Below are 22,050 nucleotides of genomic sequence, written 5' to 3' on the forward strand. Positions count from 1 at the left end.
ACCTTTAATTTTTTACAAAATAATGTTGAACGTTTTTTAATAAGACTTTTATAATATTTCAAGGGGATATTCAAGGGGATATTCATGATACATCAGGGTGCTTAAAAAATATAATAACTTCTATAATAAAAAAAAATGATTAATAAAGGAAAAAGTCGAAACTTGTTAGAAACCTCTTTTACTATTAGGTTTGGTTTTTGCTTTTTAATTTATAATTAGTTGCTAATTCAAAACAATTAATACAACATAATTTATTTAATCTAGTTGTTTATCAAACAGGAGTAAAATTCTCTTGTGTTTTAGAGCTCAGGCTCATGTAATGTGGAAATAATGTCATTAACTGTAATGTGGAAATAATACCATTAAATAGATATCTGGTGTTTTTAGATATTTAAAATAATTGCCAGCTTTATGTAAACAGCTGACATATATATAGTCATCTTTAATATCTATTACCTTTCAAGGAAAAAATTTACCAAAATAATGCGCTAATACCCAATCAACAGTATTGATGTCAACAATTACTGAATTTTGTGTATTAATGCAAGTATCTTCCAGCATGTGAAAAATGTCAAATGTTGTGGTCATTGATGCTACATAAGCTTTTAAACAACACGATAGAGGTTAGAAACAATGATATGAGCGGGCTCCTTTGGTAGCAGGAACATTCTCAAATTGTTTAGCAAGTACTTTATGAGTGTTAACAGCTGTTTCGTTTTCAGAAATGTAGAGAAATCTAAAAATAAATTTCAACATTAATCTTATTATCCAAGAACATAATTTTAAAAGTATATCCTTATAAAAACTTATAGCAAAAAGTTCAAAATTTGCTTTATTAGGATTGACTTTTTATAACTAAGACTAATAAAAGCTATTTTCTTGATTTCAATTAAAAGTTCATAACGATATTGGATATAAGACATCCATTATTTGAAAAAAAATCATAACCAAAATCCATGTGCATTTTGACAACAAAGTGCTATACCTGATGTTTTTAAAATTTTCTTTAGCAACTAAAAACATGTACTTTGGTGTCAAAATTGATTTCCAATTCGCCTTTGGAGGGACAGGTTATTAATTACTCTTTTCACTGTACCACCTACTCCATCACATGTACTTTTTCCATGTGCAGTGCCAAAAAAATGCCAATCTGCTTTCAGCTCGTAGTCTTTTTCATGAAAGCAAAGGTTTTTCAAATTAAACCTATAATACATTAGGAAAAATTATATTCATAAAGTGAAATCAATAAATTTAATAAAAAAATAATATCTAAATTATTCTATAGCAAATTTGAAAAACATCCAATAGTCGAATATGGTTTGTTTAGAATTATTTAATCGGAATTTTTTGAATGATGTGAACTAAAAAATAAACCTACCTATTTTAATACTGGCTGCCTGCACCATCAGTGAAATAATGAATCTTTTGAATTTGTGGTATTCTTCTTTTAGAATAAATACGATTTTTGAAACATAAGTGAAGACTGCCTCAGTATTGTGAATCAGATTGTCTGATATAATGCAATAACATTTGCTTTCTAGAGTTAGTTTTCCATTTAAAGATCTCATATATATAACAAATGGATAAAGAGTTGCTTAATTTTTAGAAAAATATGATGCCTGAATTTCATCCTGTATGACAAATGAAAAATTTTCAGCAAAATCCATTTGTATAATACATACCTTTGCTTTCAGGCTTTCTTTTAACTGCTTTAAAAAGTATGTCTGAGATTTCCTGACATTATGATGTTTTGTGAGTTCATGTAAGTTGTTTGTTAACTCTTTAAGAAACTCATCAAGGATTACATCTTACATTACAAAATACATCTGCGCCATACAAAATACATCTGCGCCAGCCTAATAGATGAAGAAGGGGTGCACTTTGCGCCAGGTGGTGGACAAAACCTAAAAAATAAATATTTATCATATTCAAAACCATATATTAAAACATATTTGTAATACTCTAATTTAAAGTTTTGAAAATTGTTTTGAGTATAATAGTATCTTTTAAAGCCACAAAAATTAGTTGCGGTTTCATGTATAATGAAAAACTTTTTTTTTTTTAAAAAGCGTGAAATTTTTTTTTTATACATAGCTATAATAAACAGTAACTTTTAAAATTTTATAAGCTTACGGAATTAGTTTATATGTTTAAAATATTTAACAGTAAAGCTTTTTGAAAAAAAATCTAAAGTAAAGATCAGTCTTTATAATACACTTATAATCTGGCTTTAAAATAACGAGGTGAATTTTTAACATTGATTACTTTTATTTTGTACAAAAAGTGTCATATAATTTAGGGAACCTACGAGAACCTATATTAAATACTTGAACTAGTAAATGTAATATGCATACAACCAATTTGAACTAAACACATTGCCCCTAACTTCCCCTTTTGGGTTTCTTAAACATTTTAAAACAATGACTTGTAACTTATGTTATTTGCTTGAAATCAACTTTTATTTCTTGTAAACAAAAATACATGTTATTTTGTTTGTTATATAATTCAATACAAATTGCACTCTTTACTTAACACTTTTTTTACTTTTTTGTTTAGTAATAAAATAAAAATTGGTGACATTTACGGACTTTTACAACATAATAAACTAGTTCCTAATGATATACCATTTTTCATTGAAATTTGCTGTTCTAGTTTCTGCAGATATTAAACTAGAGGATTCTGAGAGAAAAACTTTATAAAATTATAATGTAAAAAGTTAATAGCTGCAAACAATGATAATACTCATTTGAGAGAAGTAATGAAAATCGGCTAGCTCAAGATTTTCAATACACCTACGGTACATTAAATGCCACATCATCAGTTAATAAAGCTGGGAAACCATGCGGCTCTTTTGAAAAGCTTGTAACAGAACAAAAAGAATAAGACTAAGAATGTTAGTAATATTTTATTTAGTCATAAATTACTTCATGCAATAAAATTAAAACTAAGAAGTGATTTGAGTACGAAACTGGTATAAAAAATTTTATACCAGTTTCGTACTCAACGAAAAAAAAGGTGCGGAAAAAAACGGCTGCCACATATCCTTTATATAATGGTATAAGATCTTCAAAAGCTAAATGCTACCCCAAGATCATTCAAATAGATGGCAAGTCCAGTACAAATATCGCTAACAGATCATCTAAAAAACACTCTTAAAAAGCTATGTGATATATAAACTACTGTGGTAATCACAATGCTAAGGAATTAACTAAACTAACGTTTATATGCAAGGCTGGTTTTGATGGTGCTATAGGATATAGTGTTTACAAACAGGTAAGTTAAAATGAAAATAGTGACGTCTGAAGAGTGCCGGTTGATTATTTGTATAGTACCTTTAGAACTCAGTAGACTTTAAAATAATAAAAACGTTGTAATATCATTCACCCAGAATCTGCGGCCAATATATTAAAAATAAAAGTAATACATTATTATACATAGAGATGATACATATCTACAGATTTATTCAAAAAGTCGTGAACATGTAGTAATATCAATAATAGAGTTTGAAATCTATTCACTTATTTTTTTTTTTTATTTATTCCTATATATTTATTTACATATTTCAAATCGATTATGTAATAATATCGATAATAGAGTTTCAAATCTAGTGATAAATTTTCATTTTTTCCGAAGTAAGTGCGCATTTTTATTTTTAAAGTTACGGATAGCGAAACAAAAACGCAAGACCCTGAGCCAAAAAAGCCTTACCAAGTACACTGGTACTATGATGGTTACTTTAACGGTACCGATAACAACAGCAGCAAACGTTACCACATGTTATATATAGCGGCCGCTGAAAATGATTCCTCACTCCAAGAATTAATTTCTTGAACGCTAACTGATGAACTTTCATTTGATGAGTTTTAGTTAGAGAGCTTTCAGTTGATGAGTTTATCTTGCTTGAAGAAAAATTTTGATCAGTTTTAGGGTAAGTTGATCATGAGATACAAAAAACGGAAGCCGACAAAATTGACAACCACCCAGAAACACTAAAGATATTAGATGGGCCTAGTTTAACAAACACTCCAGCAATCTTTTAAAGGTTGATCTTGTTTTGCTGTAGCTGACTCAAGCGGTTTAGTTGTTGTAGTAACGGGCTCAAGTTGTTTAACTATTGTGGGAGCAGAGAGCGGAAAATTAAACTTTTACTCATTTAAAGTTAACCCAAATTAAATTCATACCAACAAACTTCATTCGCTTTCCAAATAATATATGATTTTGTTCCATTGTATTCAAAAGAGCCTGCATGTATTATTTGGCTTAGTTCTCTTTTATGTGTAACAAATGTATCAACATCTGGACAATATATAAAACATAACTTTTGGTGGTGTTGGTAATGGAGCTTTCCATACAGTTTTATGCACTCTGAGTCTTGAACCACAAGAAGTACAAAGCGTTTCTTTTAAAGTATATGTTACACTTGACTGCCTCATTTCGGATATGTAAATATTATCTTCTATACTGTATTTTATTGTTCGTTGTTTCTATTTTCGAATTGTTCTTACTTTTTCAGGAGAACTTAGTTCAAAAAATTGCTTAGTTTGCTGTTTATTAGTCTATAATGGGCGGGTAATGTCAACGTGAGTGGAGGCTGTTAAAGGTGCTAACCTCATGCCAAACCTTTGGTAAAACTCTGCAGCGAAAACGCATAAAATCTGCTAAAGTATTGGGTTATTGTTAAGGTTATAAATTAAATTTTTTATTTTTAATATCATAATAGCTTAATTTTTAAGCTATTATGATATTAAAATATATATAGTGAAGTCGGATTATATCATGCCGACTTCACTATCCAGTTTTATAAAGACGATCGCATGGCTGAAACTAAAAAGATTCATAATTTTAAAATGAGTTGAAAAATTTATTAAAAATATTTCTATCAAAATGGGTAGTTATACTTACCCAGTCACTAATGCGTTTGGCTTACCGGGAGGTTCACAAAAAGGAGGGTTCTAGGGTGATAAAAATATAAAAATAACTTGACAAGGTGTAAAACAGCCAACGCTTGGAGTTCCTACTGGTCGCTTAGTAAAATTAGGGCATGACATATCTAGACCGGAGTTTTATAGACCAGATAGTTGTATGTTAAGTCTGTTTCTCAAAACTTGGTATGATTGTTTAAAATCATATCAAGAAGAAATAACTTTTGAAAATTTTTAAAGAAGCGCAACTGGTCTTGAACTCGTTGATGGAGAGCCGGCAGGTGTTAAAAATATAAAAATACAGTCGACTCTCGATATCTCGAACACTAAGGGGACCGGAAAAAAAGTTCGAGATATCGAGAGTTCGAGATATCTAGAAAAGGGTTGAAAATAAATAAAATTGCCCGACTTTTATTAAAACAAGTTATTTTTCTGACAAAAATCATTAACAACAAAAACTACAACTTTTGGAAAAAATCTGTTATCTGATATTGCTTTAAATTATCCATCTTTTCCATCTTCATTAAATCCTCAAGTTTTAGAGCTAGGGATTGTATTTCATTTCCGTATTTTGAGCTGTATAGCGAAGCATTTTGAATTGTTTCAAAAGCAATTTTTAATTGAATATCAGATGGGCGTGGCGGGGCTTCGACGTCAATAGCTTCGTCAACGCTATCTTCAACTTCATTATCGTCGTTTTCAAAATTAGGGTCTAAAATCTGAGCAATGATTTCAGCATCAGTAGCAAGTGAACCGGTTGTTACTACATCGCAATATAAACCAATGTAAGATTCCGCTGAGAGATCTTCTTGGACGGCACGAGGATCTAACTCTCGCAAACGGTTAAGTTCTTCTGTCAAAAATTTAAAAGAATGATCATCATCAGCTTCTTCAATACTCTTGTTTGTTTTGCTGATACCAGCTTTTTTAAAGTTGATGCAGTTGATAAAGTTGATGCAGTTGATGACAGTCTCCTTCGACACAGCATTCCACGAAGAAACAAGATCTTTCATTGCTTGAAGTATAGAAATTTTTGGCATGGGTTCGTTATTATCGACAGCCTTGATACACAAACGCACAATTTTGTGACGATAATGAGCTTTAAGACTTCGTATTACGCCTTGATCCATGGGCTGAAGGACAGATGTGGATTTAGGGGGGAAAAATATTAGGTTGATGTTGCTTAGCCCTTCAATGTGTGGGTGGGCAGAACAGTTATCCACCAGGAGTGCTACTTTCCTGTCTTGAGCACGAAAAAATGAGTCAAGTTTCATTACCCATTCTGTAAAAAGGTCTCCGGTCATCCAACTTTTTAGCTGATTTTTATATGTGCAAGGAAGTTGTTTAATGTGCTTAAAACACCGTGGGTTTTTAGATTTTCCAATAACAAACATAGGTAATTTTTCTCCCGTTGCACTCCCTGCTGCTATGCCTGTTAGTCTGACTTTAGTATTTTTTCCCCCAAAACATTTTTCTCGTGATAAATGGTATGTTTTGTTTGGTAGGCACTGGTAAAATAGTCCAAACTCATCGGCATTGAAAATGTTTTCAAGCTTGTAATTCAAAAGCAATGTTGGAAGTGTAGTTTCATTCCACGAAGCAGTCATATTATTCGTCACGGCGGCACTTTCGCCTGAGATTATTTTAAAGCTGATGCCGTTCCTAAAAATAGGAACAGAATAATTGAATTTTAATTACACGTTTAAAAAACTAAATAAATTAAATATAAACAGATACATGTTATTTGTTTATATTAAAATTGAACAAGATTTGACAAAATTTAACTGACCTTTTTTTCCAATTATGAAACCAACAATCAGATGCTTTAAAATCCAACTCTCCTAATGCTTCTGCGAATTTTAGTGTCTTTTCTTTTAGTATGGTACCATCAATTGATACTTGTTGACTTCTTTTTGCAACAATTCACGTGTATATGGCCTTGTCTACATTTTTGAAATTACCACTACGAAGTTTCTTCCGTTTAGATTTTGTGCCATTTTTTTCCAGTGAGATTAATAACTTGGTTTTATTTTTAATCCAGGTTGATAATGTGTTCTTTGGGACTCCATACTTTTTGGCAACCTCTTTGTTAGACATCCCAGTCTCTAGGTCTTTTAATGCCTTGCATTTTTCTATTATAGATTTGTTCGTGAGTTTTCGTTTAACGAGCGGCATGTTGCTGCGTTTGACAAAAAGAATAAATTATATATTAAAGGAAAACTTTTCAGAAATTTGATTCTTAAAAAAAATCGAATTTAAAAATCGAATTAAAAATTTTTTTTTTTCGAAAATTGGAATTTAAAAAAATTAAATTTTATTAAAACATTTTTGAAAAAAAAAATGTTGAAAAGTTCGAGATAACGACAGAAAATTGCCCTGTGGACCGAAAATATTGTTCGAGATACCAAAAAGTTCGAGATAATAAGGTTCGAGATATCGAGAGGATTTTAGCCTAAACTAGTTCGTTATGTCCATGGGACCGCTAAAAAAGTTCGATATACTCAAAAGTTCGAGATATCAAGTATTCGAGATATCGAGAGTCGACTGTAGTACGACGACTCCTCGTCGTGTTATTTTATATTTTTAAAAACACAATTAAACTACTAATTTTCGATCAAAATATGAAAATATATTTTTAAATTTATCTTATTCGAAATTTTATCCTCTTTCGTAATATTATTTACCTTAGCAACGCCATAGCAACCACAAGCATACCTTTGTTTATTATAAGTTGAGCAAAACTTGCAAGCTAATTTGTCTTTTTGTTGTGTCTATCATGCTTTTAATTGTTTATTTATCAACTTTGGTTATAAAAAAATTTGAATGTCGAGAATTTTGTTGAAGCACGATTCAAAGATTCATGTTGTAACTGCTATATTAGACCCTATTGTTGTTAGTATTGGATTAAAGATTTATTATTAATTATTAATAAATTATAAGATCTATCATAAATAATAAATTTGGTAAAGATTTTGAAATTTTTTTTTTGCAAAAACATTTCATTTTTTTTAGTGAAGCATTTCTGCATATTTTTAAAACTTTTTAAAAAATATTTCATAAAAAGTTTCTTTTTTGTGCTCTACCACCTTAAAAATAACACGACGTGGAGTAACACTGTTAACAGCAATATATCCGGTGGACCATGATATATTGCTGTTAAACAAGGTGTAAAATGATTAACTGAGGGATACTTACCTGTTGGTTGACTTGTGCTCTACAGAGTGAGGCGACGGATTCATACGACCGTTATGGTTCTTGGGAAAGAGTACTAATATTAATACTCTCCGCTCGTATTAGTACCTATTCTGATTCCAATATGTTAATGAATGATATCTTTTTAAAGCTATACAACGATTTAATTTTTCGCTAACATACTGATGCATTTTGGTACTTTTAAGGTATTTGTTACTTCTAAAACTATATATACAGTATTGGACAAAACATTTGCAACCAACATCGAACAATGCTAAAAAGTGTTCCTAATTTTACATGTCTTAAAAACGAAACGAACTATACTACCACAGCAAACAGTTCAGGAGTCTGGAGTCATAGCATGCCATGACATGAGCAATCAGCTGACAGGTGACAGCACACAGGCAGAATTTCGTTGACAAGTGCCATTTTGCAGCGGAAAAAACAAGTGCAACTTTTTTGGTTTGTTTCATTTTCTTAATTCTGGTCCGTGTCAACGTCACGGAAGTTTTTTAATAATTAAAGGAAGTACCCAGAAGTTTCCAGAAGTTTCCAGAAGTTTCCAGAAGTTTCCAGAAGCATGCAGAAGCTTCCAGAAGTTTCCAGAAGAAGCATCTGGAAGCATCCAGTAGCATCTAGAAATATCCAGAAACATTCAGAAGCATCCAGATGCATCCAGAAGCTTCCAGAAGCATCGAAAAGAAGCATCTAGAATCTTCCAGAAAAGGTTCACACAGGTTCATTTTATTATATAAGAGACATGTAAATCGACATATAATTCAGTCAGTATATGGAAGTCAATCAGTCAGTATTATTAAGACAGTTTATCGAAGTGAGTTTTATCAAAGTGTTTTATCGAAGAACATCAATACAAGAAGTGAAATACAACAAGTGTTTCATTACATCAATACAGTCCACATCCAACCAAGACGTTGTGTTCCACAGAGCATTATTGTCATCATCACAAGGTAAATGCAACACGGTAAGCCTTGAGAAGCGTGATTATTTATTTTTATTATTTTTATGACTTTAAGTGCAAAAATGGCTCCCGACAGTCTTGGATTGGAACTAAGAAAGAAAATTATTGGCGATTACATAAGTGGAATGCCACAAAAAAGTATTAGTGATCATTCTACGGGGAAGTTGGCAGCAGATAACAAAGGTGGAAGACCGCATTCCACCACTTCTAGAGAGGATTCTATGATCGTCAGATCCGTCAAGAAGGGTCCCTGGATATCATCAGTCGAGATACAAAAGCAATTAGAGCTGCCTGTATCGGACCGAACAATCAGACGACGTGCTGTTGAAGTCGGATTGTTTTCTCGACGCCCTGCAAAGAAACCGCTGATTTCACTAAAAAACCAGAAGAAAAGACTCCTGTTTGCTACATCTCATATTGACTGGAATGTGCAGAAATGGCGAACTGTCCTGTTCAGTGGTGTTCAGGGGTGTTTTTCTGCTAACGGTCTAGGTCCAATACATCGAAACGATGGAATAATGGACCGTTTCATGTATAAAAATATCCTGAAAGATGTTATGTTACCTCATGCTGAATGGAATATGCCAATAAAATGGGTTTTTCAGCAAGACAACCATCCGAAACACACTGCAAAAGTAGTCAAGCAGTGGTTTCAAAACAACCACCTATCGGTGATGGATTGGCCGCCTCGATCTCCGGATCTCATCCCTATCGAGAACCTGTGGGAGATCGTCAGCCGCAGAACTAATTGTGAAGGTGTTCGTAATAAGGATCAACTGTTTGAACAAATCCAAGTGGCCTGGGCAGCGATTCCACAAAGTTTCATTGATCACCTGATCGAATCTATGTCTCAAAGATGCAAGGCTGTGATCGACAACAAAGGATTCGTCACGAAATATTGATAGCGAAATACAGCTTGGTCAACATTTTGTCGAGTTGCACTTGTTTTGTCCAGAAGGAAATCAACTTTTTTTTAATACTTTTGATTAATTTATTAATTTTCGTGTACAAATAATAAACTTTGTGATGAATAAAACTTGAAGAACTTTGTCTCTAAACTGTTACATAGGTATTTCTCTAAATTGAAAAAATGTTGCACTTTTATATAAAGAAACTAAATTAGCATTATTTGGTTGCACTCATTTTGTCCGATACTGTATATATATATATTTTTTTTTACAATAATGAAACACAACTATTAAAAATGTTTTCAAAAAATTATTTGAAATAAAATAATTTTTAACTTAGGTATAAAGCTTCAGGATATTTTTATAACATGGACCCTGACACTAATATTACATTAACCCTAACACTTGTTTTCCAGATGTTATACACCTAGAATCACATTGGATTGACAACTTTTTTTTCGCTTTTTTCATTTTATTTTTTTAGCTGCCCCAAGAAGTCCTAACTAACGGTCTTGTCACAGAGCACAACGGGAGTGCATTTAACCAGGAAATTCACGCCTCCTTCCTTAACGTGACGCGCAAATATGTCCAGAGCTTGTTTCGAACCTCGATCACCTGCTTATACAAACGAGCGCTCGAACCACTGCGCCACGCCCGCTCTAACTTGTCTGTTTTTAAACTTTTATCACTTTAAATTTCTTTAGTTCTGCATATAGTAAATTAAAAATTTTTGAAATCGTAATAACTCACCGAGATTAGATTAAATAAATTTGGCTTATTCGTACTTTAACAACCATGCAGTTTTTTGAAGTTTTATCTCTATAATTGGAATTGGTAGAATTGGTATTACTAGAATTGGTATTACTTTTGAATTGATATTCAAATATCAATTCAAAAGTAATATCAATTGAATGGCGGCCATTGAATTGATATTCAAATTTAATGCAAAATAAGTTTATTCTTTGATTAAAATCTTTAAAAGAAGTGTTTCTGTTGAAATAATAACATCGGGTCATTGAGCTTTTATAAAAGATATTTAAAAAAAATTAAATTTCATAGATTATGTCGCACCTTGATTTGTTACGTCACATAATAGCCTGTTATGTTACATCACATAATACAACGTTCATACTGATAGGAACGTGTGTTATTTGAAACGCGTACTATATAGTTATTTTATTTGTTTTGGTTTTTTATATAAAAACAACAATAAAACAAAATGACGAAAAATGAAATATATATCAACTCAAACCTTTTGTATTAATAAAACAACTTTGCGAAATTGTTTTATAAAAGCTTTTCACATTTTTTTTGTCAGTATGAACACAGTCATTGCAAAAGTTATACAATTTAACGCTTCTATTCAAAACTTTAAGCTTTATATTGAGCTATTAATTATTCAAATGCAAAATCTCAATAACACTATATTGTATAACCTGTTGCTTATTTTATTTTTTGTTGATAGCTGGATATTTTATTTGGATATATATATATATATATATATATATATATATATATATATATATATATATATATATATATATATATGTATATATATATATATATATATATATATATATATATATATATATATATATATATATATATATATATATATATATATATATATATATATATATGTATATATATATATATATATATATATGTATATATATATATATATTTTTTTTAGTTCAACGGAAAGTTGTTAAATAAGTTATTCTGTGCTCTGAATACAGAAGACAATTTCTAAAGTTGTTAAGCTGTTGTTTCAGGTAAAAACCTAATATCCCCCCATAATACTGTTAAGAATACTGATAAATATTATTGTTAAGTTATCTACATCAGGTAGGTAGTTTTATAAAATATATTTAATTATCTTATTCTTGTTTTAATTGTTATTTGTTTTGTTTTTTCATTCAATGTTTATCATATCTATATTTCAAAATTATTATTGAACTCGTTCACACTTTATTTGTTTTAATGTTAATTTTTAGGCACAATGCAATCTTCGTTCCCTTAGTTTTTCTGGTGACATTTATTAATTTTTGGAACCAGCTTATTAGGACTCCCCCTCCCCCTCTAATTATTAATTTTTACTTGCTCTCAACAAAAAAACTTTATCTCATAATTAAAGAAAGTTTTCATTGTAAACCAGCTTTAAAAATTAAAATTATAAACTCACTGTTAAAAAAAGTTTTTTAGGATAAACAGGCTTTAAAAATTGTTGATCTATAAAAAAGAATTTCTTAAAACTTGATTTAGTCATGAACTTTTAGATATTCTACTAAGTATATAACATTGCTCACTATAGTATGAAACTTATTTAAGCATATTGAATCCTATTGAAATTATGATAAACATGAAGCATTGCGTCACATGATAAATAAGTGGAGCATTGCAATGATGTAATAATGATGCAATCAGGAATGCTTTTGAGAATGTGGTTTATTTATGGGTCATGTTTATATTTTGTTTTTAAAGTTGATCATAAAATCTGTCCTTTATTTCCTTCTGGGAAAACCTGTTTGTTTGTTGGGAAAATTTATCCTCCCTCTGTTTATTAGAACTCAAGAAGCCCCTTTTTATAAGATACTCACACCTATTTATAAGGTTTAAGAAAAAATGGACTTTTAAAATCAAATATTGTTTTTGATGTTCAGCACTGTTTTTATAATTGGGCAAGACATCATACAAATTATTAGGATGGTATTTTTCTTGGGGAAAATCCTATACTGGATAAACTGCTCAAGTTGTTGTTATTTTTATCACAAAAAATACGGCATTATTATTTACATTTTAGTTACAAATGCTATACATGATAGTTACAAATAGAAAAATTATTTAATATAAAACATTATAAATTTGCCCTTCAATCAAAAATGCACTAATAAAAAAAGCTAGTATTAAAGTTCCTTTCGTTCTTTTAAATCTTAAAAACAAAAAAGAAAAGAACCAGAATAAATTTACCCGACTGTTGATCCCCAAACACTCTTTTATTAAAACCTAATTTAAGCCAGTTATAATTCATTTTAAAAAAGTGGCATTGCTGTAAAACAAGTAAAAATATTATAAAAGTTCTAAAATATCGAATAAAACAAATCTTCGAATTTCATAAAATAAACCTGTGATTTAGTCTTGAATTTCAAACAAATTTCAAATGTTGAATTTACAATATAAAAAATAAAGTTACACTAATTTTAGCATCTAATGGCCACTTTTTGGCAACATGCGCACTGTAGATTGCTACCTTAGCACTACCAAATCTTACTTCACTCAATAACAAAATGAGAATAAATTTTATGTTGTATTTTTGAAGCTGTTTTTTACTGAAGAAAATGTTATTAAAGTATTTGGCACTTATTTCATCAATACGTGAAAGTCGATTAGCAGACCGTATGTTATCTCTTTTGCAAATAAAGTTTGATGCTGTTTTAGCTCCAAGAGGACACAGTCTTCAAGTATTAGGTACAAATATTAGGTTCTTACTATTATATGATTATTTTTGAAAAATTGTTTTTCTTATATTTTCTTATATCTATATATTTGTTCACTTTTAAAATTTTTGTTTTCAAACATTTAACTGAATATGTAGTATTAAACATATTTTTAACTTTTTTTTATATATTACTTTTATACTTAAACGTCTAGTATATAATTAATAGATCCAAGGGTATATGATCTACCATTACTGAAAAAGCCACTTCATTTCTATGGGAACAAAGAGCAACATAATATTCCAGAAAATTTGATTAAGTTAAATGAACTAGTTAAAGCTGCTGATGTTTATATTGTTCTACTAACTGAGTATAACAGATGTGCACCCCCTGCATTATACAATACTCTGGATCATTTGCCGCCAGCTAGGTAATATATTGCTTAGAGATTTCCATTACATAAATATATTCAAAAGAAACCGTTTGAACATATATATGCAATGGTTATTATTATAAATAATATTATATTGGTCATATTTTGTTCTATTAATAATACAACACATTTAGAAAGTGTATAGTCGCTAGAAGTTAAATTGAAAAAGAAAATAATATTAATATTTTAGGGAATAAACTTCATTAAAAAATATTATTCATTTTATTTCAATTTTATCTAATTTTAAATTTAACTTTTCCTTCGTTGAAAATTTTATCAGTTTGACATTCGTCAAACTTCCAAAAATTTTCAATACAATTTTTCAAAAGTATTCATAATTTAAAACATTAACTTCCTTTACAATCAACTTGGTTTTTGTTTTTATCTTTTTTCTTTGAAATTATTAAAAAAAAAGCTGTTGACATCCATCTCTTACAGAATCACCACTCCTGCAATTCAATTTACTCCTAAATAATTAAAAAAGTTGAATGTTCCACAAAAAATATTTTGTTGTATTTTTAAAATTTCTTCACTTGAAAAGTTTTAATAAACTCTTTTGTTGACAATCTTTTAAACTTCATATTGTTGTCAATAATTTGAGTTCAGAGTTTTAGTTATCAGACTTTTGAGTTACAATTATCAGGGGTTTGAGTTTCAAACCCCTGATAATTGTAAAAATTTCTAAAATTTTGTCAACAAATGACATTGTGTAAATATTTTAGCTAACATAGCACACCCACTTGAAACACCATCCACAGCACACTTACTTGATCATCATTTTTACTTAAGTTCATTTATTTAAGCGTTGCATTCACTTTCATTGCTATCTTTATGTCAAAAATAAAATAAACCAAATATGCTTTTTGTATCTCTAATATTATTTCAATGCAAATTATTTTTAACTTTAAGCTTTGCATACAAGTCTAGTGGAATCTTTGGATATTCTATGGGACCTTCAGGTGCTTCATTTGCTACAGCATCTGTGCGACCTTTATTAACTGAAATGGGTTGTTTACCTGTCAAACATAGTGTTCAAGTTCCATTAGTAAGTTTTTAAATTTTCTAGAACACTTTTACATATAATAAACTGAAATAAATGATTTTTAAAATTAAGTCTATAAATAAAAAATTATATTTAATTGCTCAAAACCTTTGAACATTTGAATAATATTAAGTAAAATAATAGTTTTGTATAAAATAAAATAATTTTAAATTTTAAAATAATTTTTTGTTATGTTAACCTGGGTCTCAAAAGAAATATAATAAATAAAAATGATAAAAAAAAAAGTCTATAGAAAAAAGTTCATACAGTACAATATATTCTGCTCACTTTATTCCAGTCATTTTCTTTTCAAACATCTTTTTATAATAAATAATGAAAAAATCTGCTTGTGATTTGTAAACTATAATTTTCTGTGATATATATGCAATATAGGCACACACAGTTGTTAATGATGATGGTAGTTGTACCAATCCTCTTGTACTAAAAAGTATTGATGAATTATTTGCACAAACTGAATGGTGGGGAAAACAGGCTAAAGAAGGAAGAGCAAAAGGGTTACCATCTTTTTAAAATATTACAAAATATTAAAATGATATAAAACATAAAGTATTTTCATACAAAAAGTTTTTTCAAAGTATTGTTTTATTTATCTTAAGTTGTTATTGCGCATGTTAGTTATTGTTACTTAGCAACTTGAAAATAAATATAAAAAAAATATTTTTGTAATTATTTATGATAGACTAGTTTATGAAATATAAAAATATTTGAAATTGCTTGTGATATGAATTATGATGTAAAATTGCTTCTTTTTTTACAATCGTTTTTTAAATTTTCAATATAATTTCAATATAACTTATCCAAATGTGAGCTGCTGTTTTATTTTTTTTTAGTTGAAAAAAAAAATTGCGATATAAAAAACAATATAAAAACTGTTTTTATACTTCTATATTCAATATTTAACACTATTTTTGTTTCTATAGGTATGCTAAAACTTATAAATGTATAATAATACTTAATATATATATATATATATATATATATATATATATATATATATATATATATATATATATATATATATATATATATATATATATATATATATATATGTATATATATATATTTAGATAGTTACTAACTTTATAGTTAAATAATTTACAAACTTTATGATTGGATTGGGTAATTTAGTAGCTTTATTTTAAACTTGATTTAGTTATATAAATAATGAAAATTTTAATTAACATAAATTATATTGAGTTGTAAATTTAAAAGTTAAGTACTTTATAAATCCAAATCATGTCACTACAATTTATAATAAAAGCTCACAAGTTGCTGTTACATGCAAGTGCTGTTGACATCCTTATTTATTTGCTAAATACTCAATAGATATTATCAATTCTTAACTTGAATGAATCACATTATCAGGAATTTTTAATTTGTACCTGGGAAATTGACAAAGAGATAATTTTAGTCTCTAATAATGCTGTTATTAATTTGGTTCTTGTGAAAAATTTAAGAACGAACAAGAATTTTATAATGAAAATATTTTAGAGATAAAAAGTTTATTTTCAAATGAATGCTTAAAATTTTACTTTTACATTACTCTCATATGAGATGAAGTAACATTCCTGCTTTTTTGATTTGGAATTGCATTAGTTGTTGGGTGTTTTTTGCAGACTCATGAAAGTATTTATAAAAAAAGATATCATGATAGTACTTGAATATTAACAGTATATTTTACAACATTTAAAAAAAATTTTAAGCTTTAAAAGGAGTATCAAAGAAAAGAAAAAAAAATCTAAAATCTCAAAATCTAAATCTAAAAAGACAAGAAAAAAAATCTAAAAGGCTTTAAAAAGAGTATCTAAGGAAAACTCTGTTGTTGTTAAGAAATAAAAACTTTCATGGATCCAATGGAATGACAATAATTTTACCAAAATATTTAATAGAAAAGTGACATCTATTGGAATAACATGTTGTATTTCCAATATACTTTTAATATGCATTTAGAGGTGGTTTTCATTGATAAAAAAAAAATGACATTAGTTTGGTAACTAATGTTTTGGCTCATGAGAAAAAACTCACTGGAAAGAATTAATTATGATAATGCAATTTTATAACAGTTTTTTAATATATGCTTGATTATAAGGGTATCTAGATTTCTATGGTTGTAAATATATACTATATTTATTTGTATATATTTACAACCATAGAATATATATATTTACAACCATTGTTGTAAATATATATTTTTTTATATTTATATTAAACTGTTTTGAAAATTTTAAGTTTTAAGTTCATATAAATATTTAATAATATGTTGATAACTGGAGTAATGTATTTTTGTGTTAAACTTTTTTAAATTCCAAATATTATAGTTGTGAATTATATAATTTATTTACTGTTTATTTATATCCATTATTATTTATATCTGTATATTTATTTTATTATATATTTAGATAAAAAATATTTTTTTTTAAAATTCAATTAACAATTTTTTGTAAAAAAAATAGTTTAGTTAAGTATTAAAAATGCCTCTCCAATTTTTGGCAATAATTTCATCCGTAAGAGAAAATAGATTGGCTGATAATATGGTTGCTCTTTTAAAGAAGCAATTTGAAAAAGAGATGGCACCCAGTGGTCATGTTCTTAAGTTTTTAGGTATCTCTTAAATATTGTTTTATTTTGTAAATTTCTATTTTAATTTTTCTAAATGTTTAACAAGAGTCTATAGAACATTATTACTACAGCACACTGATATAGTTACCTTACCTGCTGTAGAGACCTGTTGTAGAAGAGTTGTTTTAGTTTTTTATTAAAAATTTTTTTGTTGTTGCTGAAAACAAATAAAATGTTAATAAAAAAGTTGTTTCTCTTTATATCATTTAAATTTAATTGAACTTTTATTACATTTTTATATAATCATTTCATCCATATGAACACATAACCTATATTTTTATACATTTTATGACCTATTTTGAACTTTATGTATATATTTTTAACCAGCACATTTAAAACCTGTCATAATAATGTATTAATTCACTCATTGCATTCAGTAAAAGAATTTAATGCAACAAGTACATTGATACTAAAATACTTTTTTATAGTTATTATGTTTCACCATTAAATTAGATCATTAATATTTAATTAATTAAAATTTTTATAAATGATTTTTCTAAATTTTATTAAATAGTTTTTATATAGTTTATTTAAATAGTTATATAATTTATATAATATTGTAATTATTTAAATGTTAGATCCCGAAGATTATGATTTGCCTCTTCTTAAAAAGCCATTGCATTTTTATGGTCCTGATGAAAAATCTCAAATTCCTGACAAGTTACTAAGTTTGAATGAGCTTGTGAAAGCAGCTGATGTTTATATCATCCTTGTTCCTGAATATAATAGATGTGCTCCTCCTGCTTTGTACAACACCTTGGATCATTTACCGCCACCCAGGTAATTTACCCCCATCCAGTTAATTTTAATATATAGATAAGAGTAATAGTACATATCGTTTATGGATCTTGTAACAAATTTATTTAGTTTAAATAGTTATACATAAATCAAAATTAAGTTCAATATTTCAAAGAAAATTTTTTAAATAAAGAAGGTATTGAAAAAAAAAGCGTAACAGCCTAAATATTTAGTTTTGAGCCACAATCAGCGTAGGCCTAAGCCACAATCAGCTTAGACCTGAAGTCAATTAAGCACATATCAAAACAAATTTATTTATATTGTGTAATGACACTTTTTTTTACTTAGTTTTGCATACAAGTCAAGTGGAATCTTTGGATATTCTATGGGACCTTCTGGTGGCGCGTTTGCTACATCATCTGTGCGACCTTTGTTAATTGAATTAGGTTGCTTACCTGTCAGTCATAGTGTACAAATACCTATAGTGAGTTTTTCATTTAATACTTAAAAGTCTTGTAGAGTAAGTAAAAAATTATTTAACTACATTATTTAATTACATTACATTATAATTATTTATCTGCAAGTAAAAAATTATTTAACTACAATAGTTTATTATTAATATGTTGCATGTTTAATTTTATTAACTAATAAAAGGTAATCAATAATTAGGCTCATACCGTTGTCAATGCTGATGGAAGTACTGAAAACTCTCACGTATTAAGTAGTCTTAAAACGTTGTTCCAACAAACAGAATGGTGGGGAGAACTTGCAAAGGCAGGAAGAGCAAAAGGCATTCCTGCTTAACATTTTTAAAATTTAACATTTTTTTCTACTTTTCTGAAAATGTATTCAATGTAATGGTGTATTTGATTTATTTTATTTAAGTTTAGAATTAGATTTCGCTTGTATTAGCTTGTTAGTTAGGTAGTCTTTATTGAACAAATTAATAGTTACTTTTTAAAATGCACTCAGGCCTAACGAAAGGGGGACGGTGAAGATTTCCAAGGCCTGTGTTAGTACAAATTAAATTTTTTTCGGTATGTAAAATTATAAATGAAATAATTTGATATTTTTTAAAACTTATATATCTAAATCCAACATAATTTTATATCAAGAGATATAAAATGTTTATGTAAAGCGTAAAAGAACATGTTATGGTAACACAGTACACAGTAACAACAGACAAAAACACGATTTGGTTATACGGTACACGGTAAGAACACGGTAAAAGTATGTATAAAAGCTTACTAATTATGGTAAAAAATGATTAAGTTTAAAATGATAAGAAAGCTCTTTAGGAACAACTTACTACTTGTAAACTATCATGCTTAAAGAAAAAAATAACAATGTTAAAAATATTTATATACCCGTTTAGAAGTGATAAAAAAAACGTCAGCCCCCTATTTTAGATTTTAGCCAATCAAGACGTAAACAATATCAAAATTAAGATGCAACCTTAATGGAAAAGCTTACAAGTTAGCGACCGTAAAATCAATGTAAAAACTAATCTTTAGTATCAACAAACACTAGTAAATAATGTTTTGTTAAAATGTTTAAAAAATTCAGTGACATACAGTGAAAGTAGTAATTAGTAAATGATGATAGCTTTTTTCGTAATCATTAAGTCAGTAATGATTTGGGGTGAGTTACTTTTTGAAGTCTTTATGAAGTAAAGGTTTTTAAAAAAGGTAAAAAGAACGAGCGCGTCCTCATCCTATTTTTTTAAAAGCAAATGAAGGTAGCCTTTGTCAAATTCAAAATATTTTTTCTCTTTTCATATGGCTTAAAAATCATTTAATTTCTTTCTATACAAATCGCCTAATTTCTGAGCTTAAGAGATGTTTAAATAATTTTCTAGCTGGTAACGATCGTTCTGCAGTGTAAAGGAATAATTTATTATGTATTATATAGAAAAAATAAAAACGAACTTTTTTAATTCACGTGACCACAACCATCAACAATATGGTGAGGCCAATTCTATTTTTTCCGCGGTAGTTTAAAAAAAAAAGACATTTACTGGCAAATTTGCCAGTAAATGTCTTTTTTTTTTAAACTACCGCGGAAAAAATAGAATTGGCCTCACCTTTATTTTTTGTTCTAATTTAACAAAAACGGCAGTGAAATAAGTACTAAATCATTTGTTATTTCTTATTATTATCTACTACAATTAAAAATTTTATAAATTGGTATGTTTAATTAATTACAAATGGAAAAAAAAAATTAAAAGTCTATAATTTGTGAAGAATTTTTATTGACTTTAAATATGCGACTTGACGTACTAGTAACAAGATTTTGAATAGTTTCCAAAGATATTTCATTCCAAGCTTCTCTGATACGAGTTTTCAGCTCCAATGTGGATTCAAATTGTTTACCATTTTCATAAACCTTTCTAGAACGTAATCTCCATAGATTTTCAATTAGGTTTGGAACTGGATTACATTCGGGCCATTCAATTACATGGATATTTTTTTTTTCTAAACCAAGCTTTTCTAATATTTGAGTTATGGATAGCAGCATTATCTTGTTGAAAAGTAAAATTTTCACCCATCAATTCTTCACCATGTTCAAGCAAACTAATTTCTAATAAGCCAATGTAGCCCTGTAAATTCAGTTTGTTAAAATCCATGCCAGTGAAGTTTTCCAGCAAAGGAAAAAGCCCCACAAACTATAACAGTTCACCACCAACTTACGATTCAGCCGAGTTTCTTTCTCTTTTCGTGCCAATAATATTGATAGCCATTAGGACCATCTAGATTGAATATGTTTTCAAAGAGAACTTGATGCTACTCTTCATGCCAAGACACGTGTTCTTTTACAAATTGTAATCTAGCTTCTTTATGACAAACATTAAGTTTTGGTTTACGCTTTTTCCAAACTGTGCTTGGATCTTCATATAAGATTTGTCTCGTTGAACAGTTACAGGTAATTGTAAATCAGAACGAATGCAGTCATATGCTGAGCAGCAACACGACATACAATAGTTCGTTTAGTACAATTATCAATTAGGCAAATAAGCCAATTAAACTTTTTTTCGTTAAAACTAATTTTTTTATTCGTTCTACCCACTGATCTCAAAATATAACTGGATAGCTGGTTCTATTGTTTTTTCCGAAAATAGTTGAAGCTAAAATTGGCCTCCCAAGATGGCGGCGATTCCTAGCGGTGAAACCGATATACATTTTAAATGGCTATATCAAATTACTAAAAAAATAATTAAATAAGCTTATAAGTTTGTTAAAAATAAAAGAAAACAAATGAATTTTATAAATATTAGAGAAAAAAAGAAATAATTTTTTTGTATAATTGAATTTATTATTAAATGGCATTTACAAATTTAGTTAAGCCTTATGTATTGGGAACTAAAAACTATAAGTCTTATAGTTTTTAGTTCCCAATGCTGTATGCTAGAAGGTTAATAACATAACAGTATGATAAACGGCAATCATTTCTACCCTCTATATTCTCTACTACTATATTCTCTATTTTTTGTAGCAAGATGACATTTTGTACAAATTCTACATGAATTGTTAACTGAGTGCTGTGAGTATACAAAAACTTAGGGGTTCCTTCTAGAATTATATTATATTACTTGAATTCTATTATTGCATAAACTTTTTGAATAAAATATTATTAAGTGTCACTTATACTGGTACAAAAAAAACAGGTCTGAATTATAGTTATTTATAACAACTTTTAAAACAAATAAAAAGTAAATAATAGTTTTTTATAGTTTGAAGGATAATCACTCAATACAATTGA

At 28.3% G+C, this 22,050-nt stretch overlaps 3 protein-coding genes and 1 long non-coding RNA gene across 5 annotated transcripts; 2 read left to right on the top strand and 2 right to left on the bottom strand.

The window, feature by feature from the left end:
• Window positions 1-535: 535 nt before the first annotated feature.
• LOC136078954 (uncharacterized) lies at window positions 536-1,887 on the bottom strand. Its single transcript, XR_010637813.1, has 3 exons — window positions 1,379-1,887; window positions 986-1,203; window positions 536-736 (listed from the first exon to the last, which is right to left on the bottom strand). It is a non-coding gene; the product is annotated as an uncharacterized LOC136078954 (long non-coding RNA).
• Window positions 1,888-5,380: 3,493 nt separating this feature from the next.
• Window positions 5,381-6,529, bottom strand: LOC136079130 (tigger transposable element-derived protein 4-like). Its single transcript, XM_065794847.1, has one exon. The coding sequence runs from the start codon at window positions 6,527-6,529 to the stop codon at window positions 5,381-5,383; it is 1,149 nt and encodes a 382-aa protein (XP_065650919.1).
• Window positions 6,530-11,692: 5,163 nt separating this feature from the next.
• LOC100197049 (NADPH azoreductase) lies at window positions 11,693-15,508 on the top strand. Of its 2 annotated transcripts, none has more exons than XM_065795285.1 (5): window positions 11,693-11,776; window positions 13,321-13,469; window positions 13,667-13,868; window positions 14,781-14,916; window positions 15,307-15,508. In XM_065795285.1, the coding sequence occupies exons 2-5, from the start codon at window positions 13,340-13,342 to the stop codon at window positions 15,442-15,444; spliced, it is 606 nt and encodes a 201-aa protein (XP_065651357.1). In that variant the 5' UTR covers window positions 11,693-11,776; window positions 13,321-13,339; the 3' UTR covers window positions 15,445-15,508. The 2 variants fall into 2 exon arrangements, with proteins under 2 accessions (XP_065651357.1, XP_065651356.1); XM_065795284.1 differs by having other exon boundaries at window positions 11,702-11,849.
• A 1,836-nt stretch (window positions 15,509-17,344) lies between these two features.
• LOC100200582 (NADPH azoreductase) lies at window positions 17,345-19,210 on the top strand. Its single transcript, XM_065795286.1, has 4 exons — window positions 17,345-17,535; window positions 18,132-18,333; window positions 18,640-18,775; window positions 18,961-19,210. Exons 1-4 carry the CDS (start codon window positions 17,406-17,408, stop codon window positions 19,093-19,095), a joined length of 603 nt encoding a protein of 200 aa, XP_065651358.1. The 5' UTR covers window positions 17,345-17,405; the 3' UTR covers window positions 19,096-19,210.
• Window positions 19,211-22,050: the final 2,840 nt, after the last annotated feature.

Source organism: Hydra vulgaris, chromosome 04 (genome assembly GCF_038396675.1).
Source record: "Hydra vulgaris chromosome 04, alternate assembly HydraT2T_AEP".
In the NCBI taxonomy this organism is placed as follows: domain Eukaryota; kingdom Metazoa; phylum Cnidaria; class Hydrozoa; order Anthoathecata; family Hydridae; genus Hydra; species Hydra vulgaris.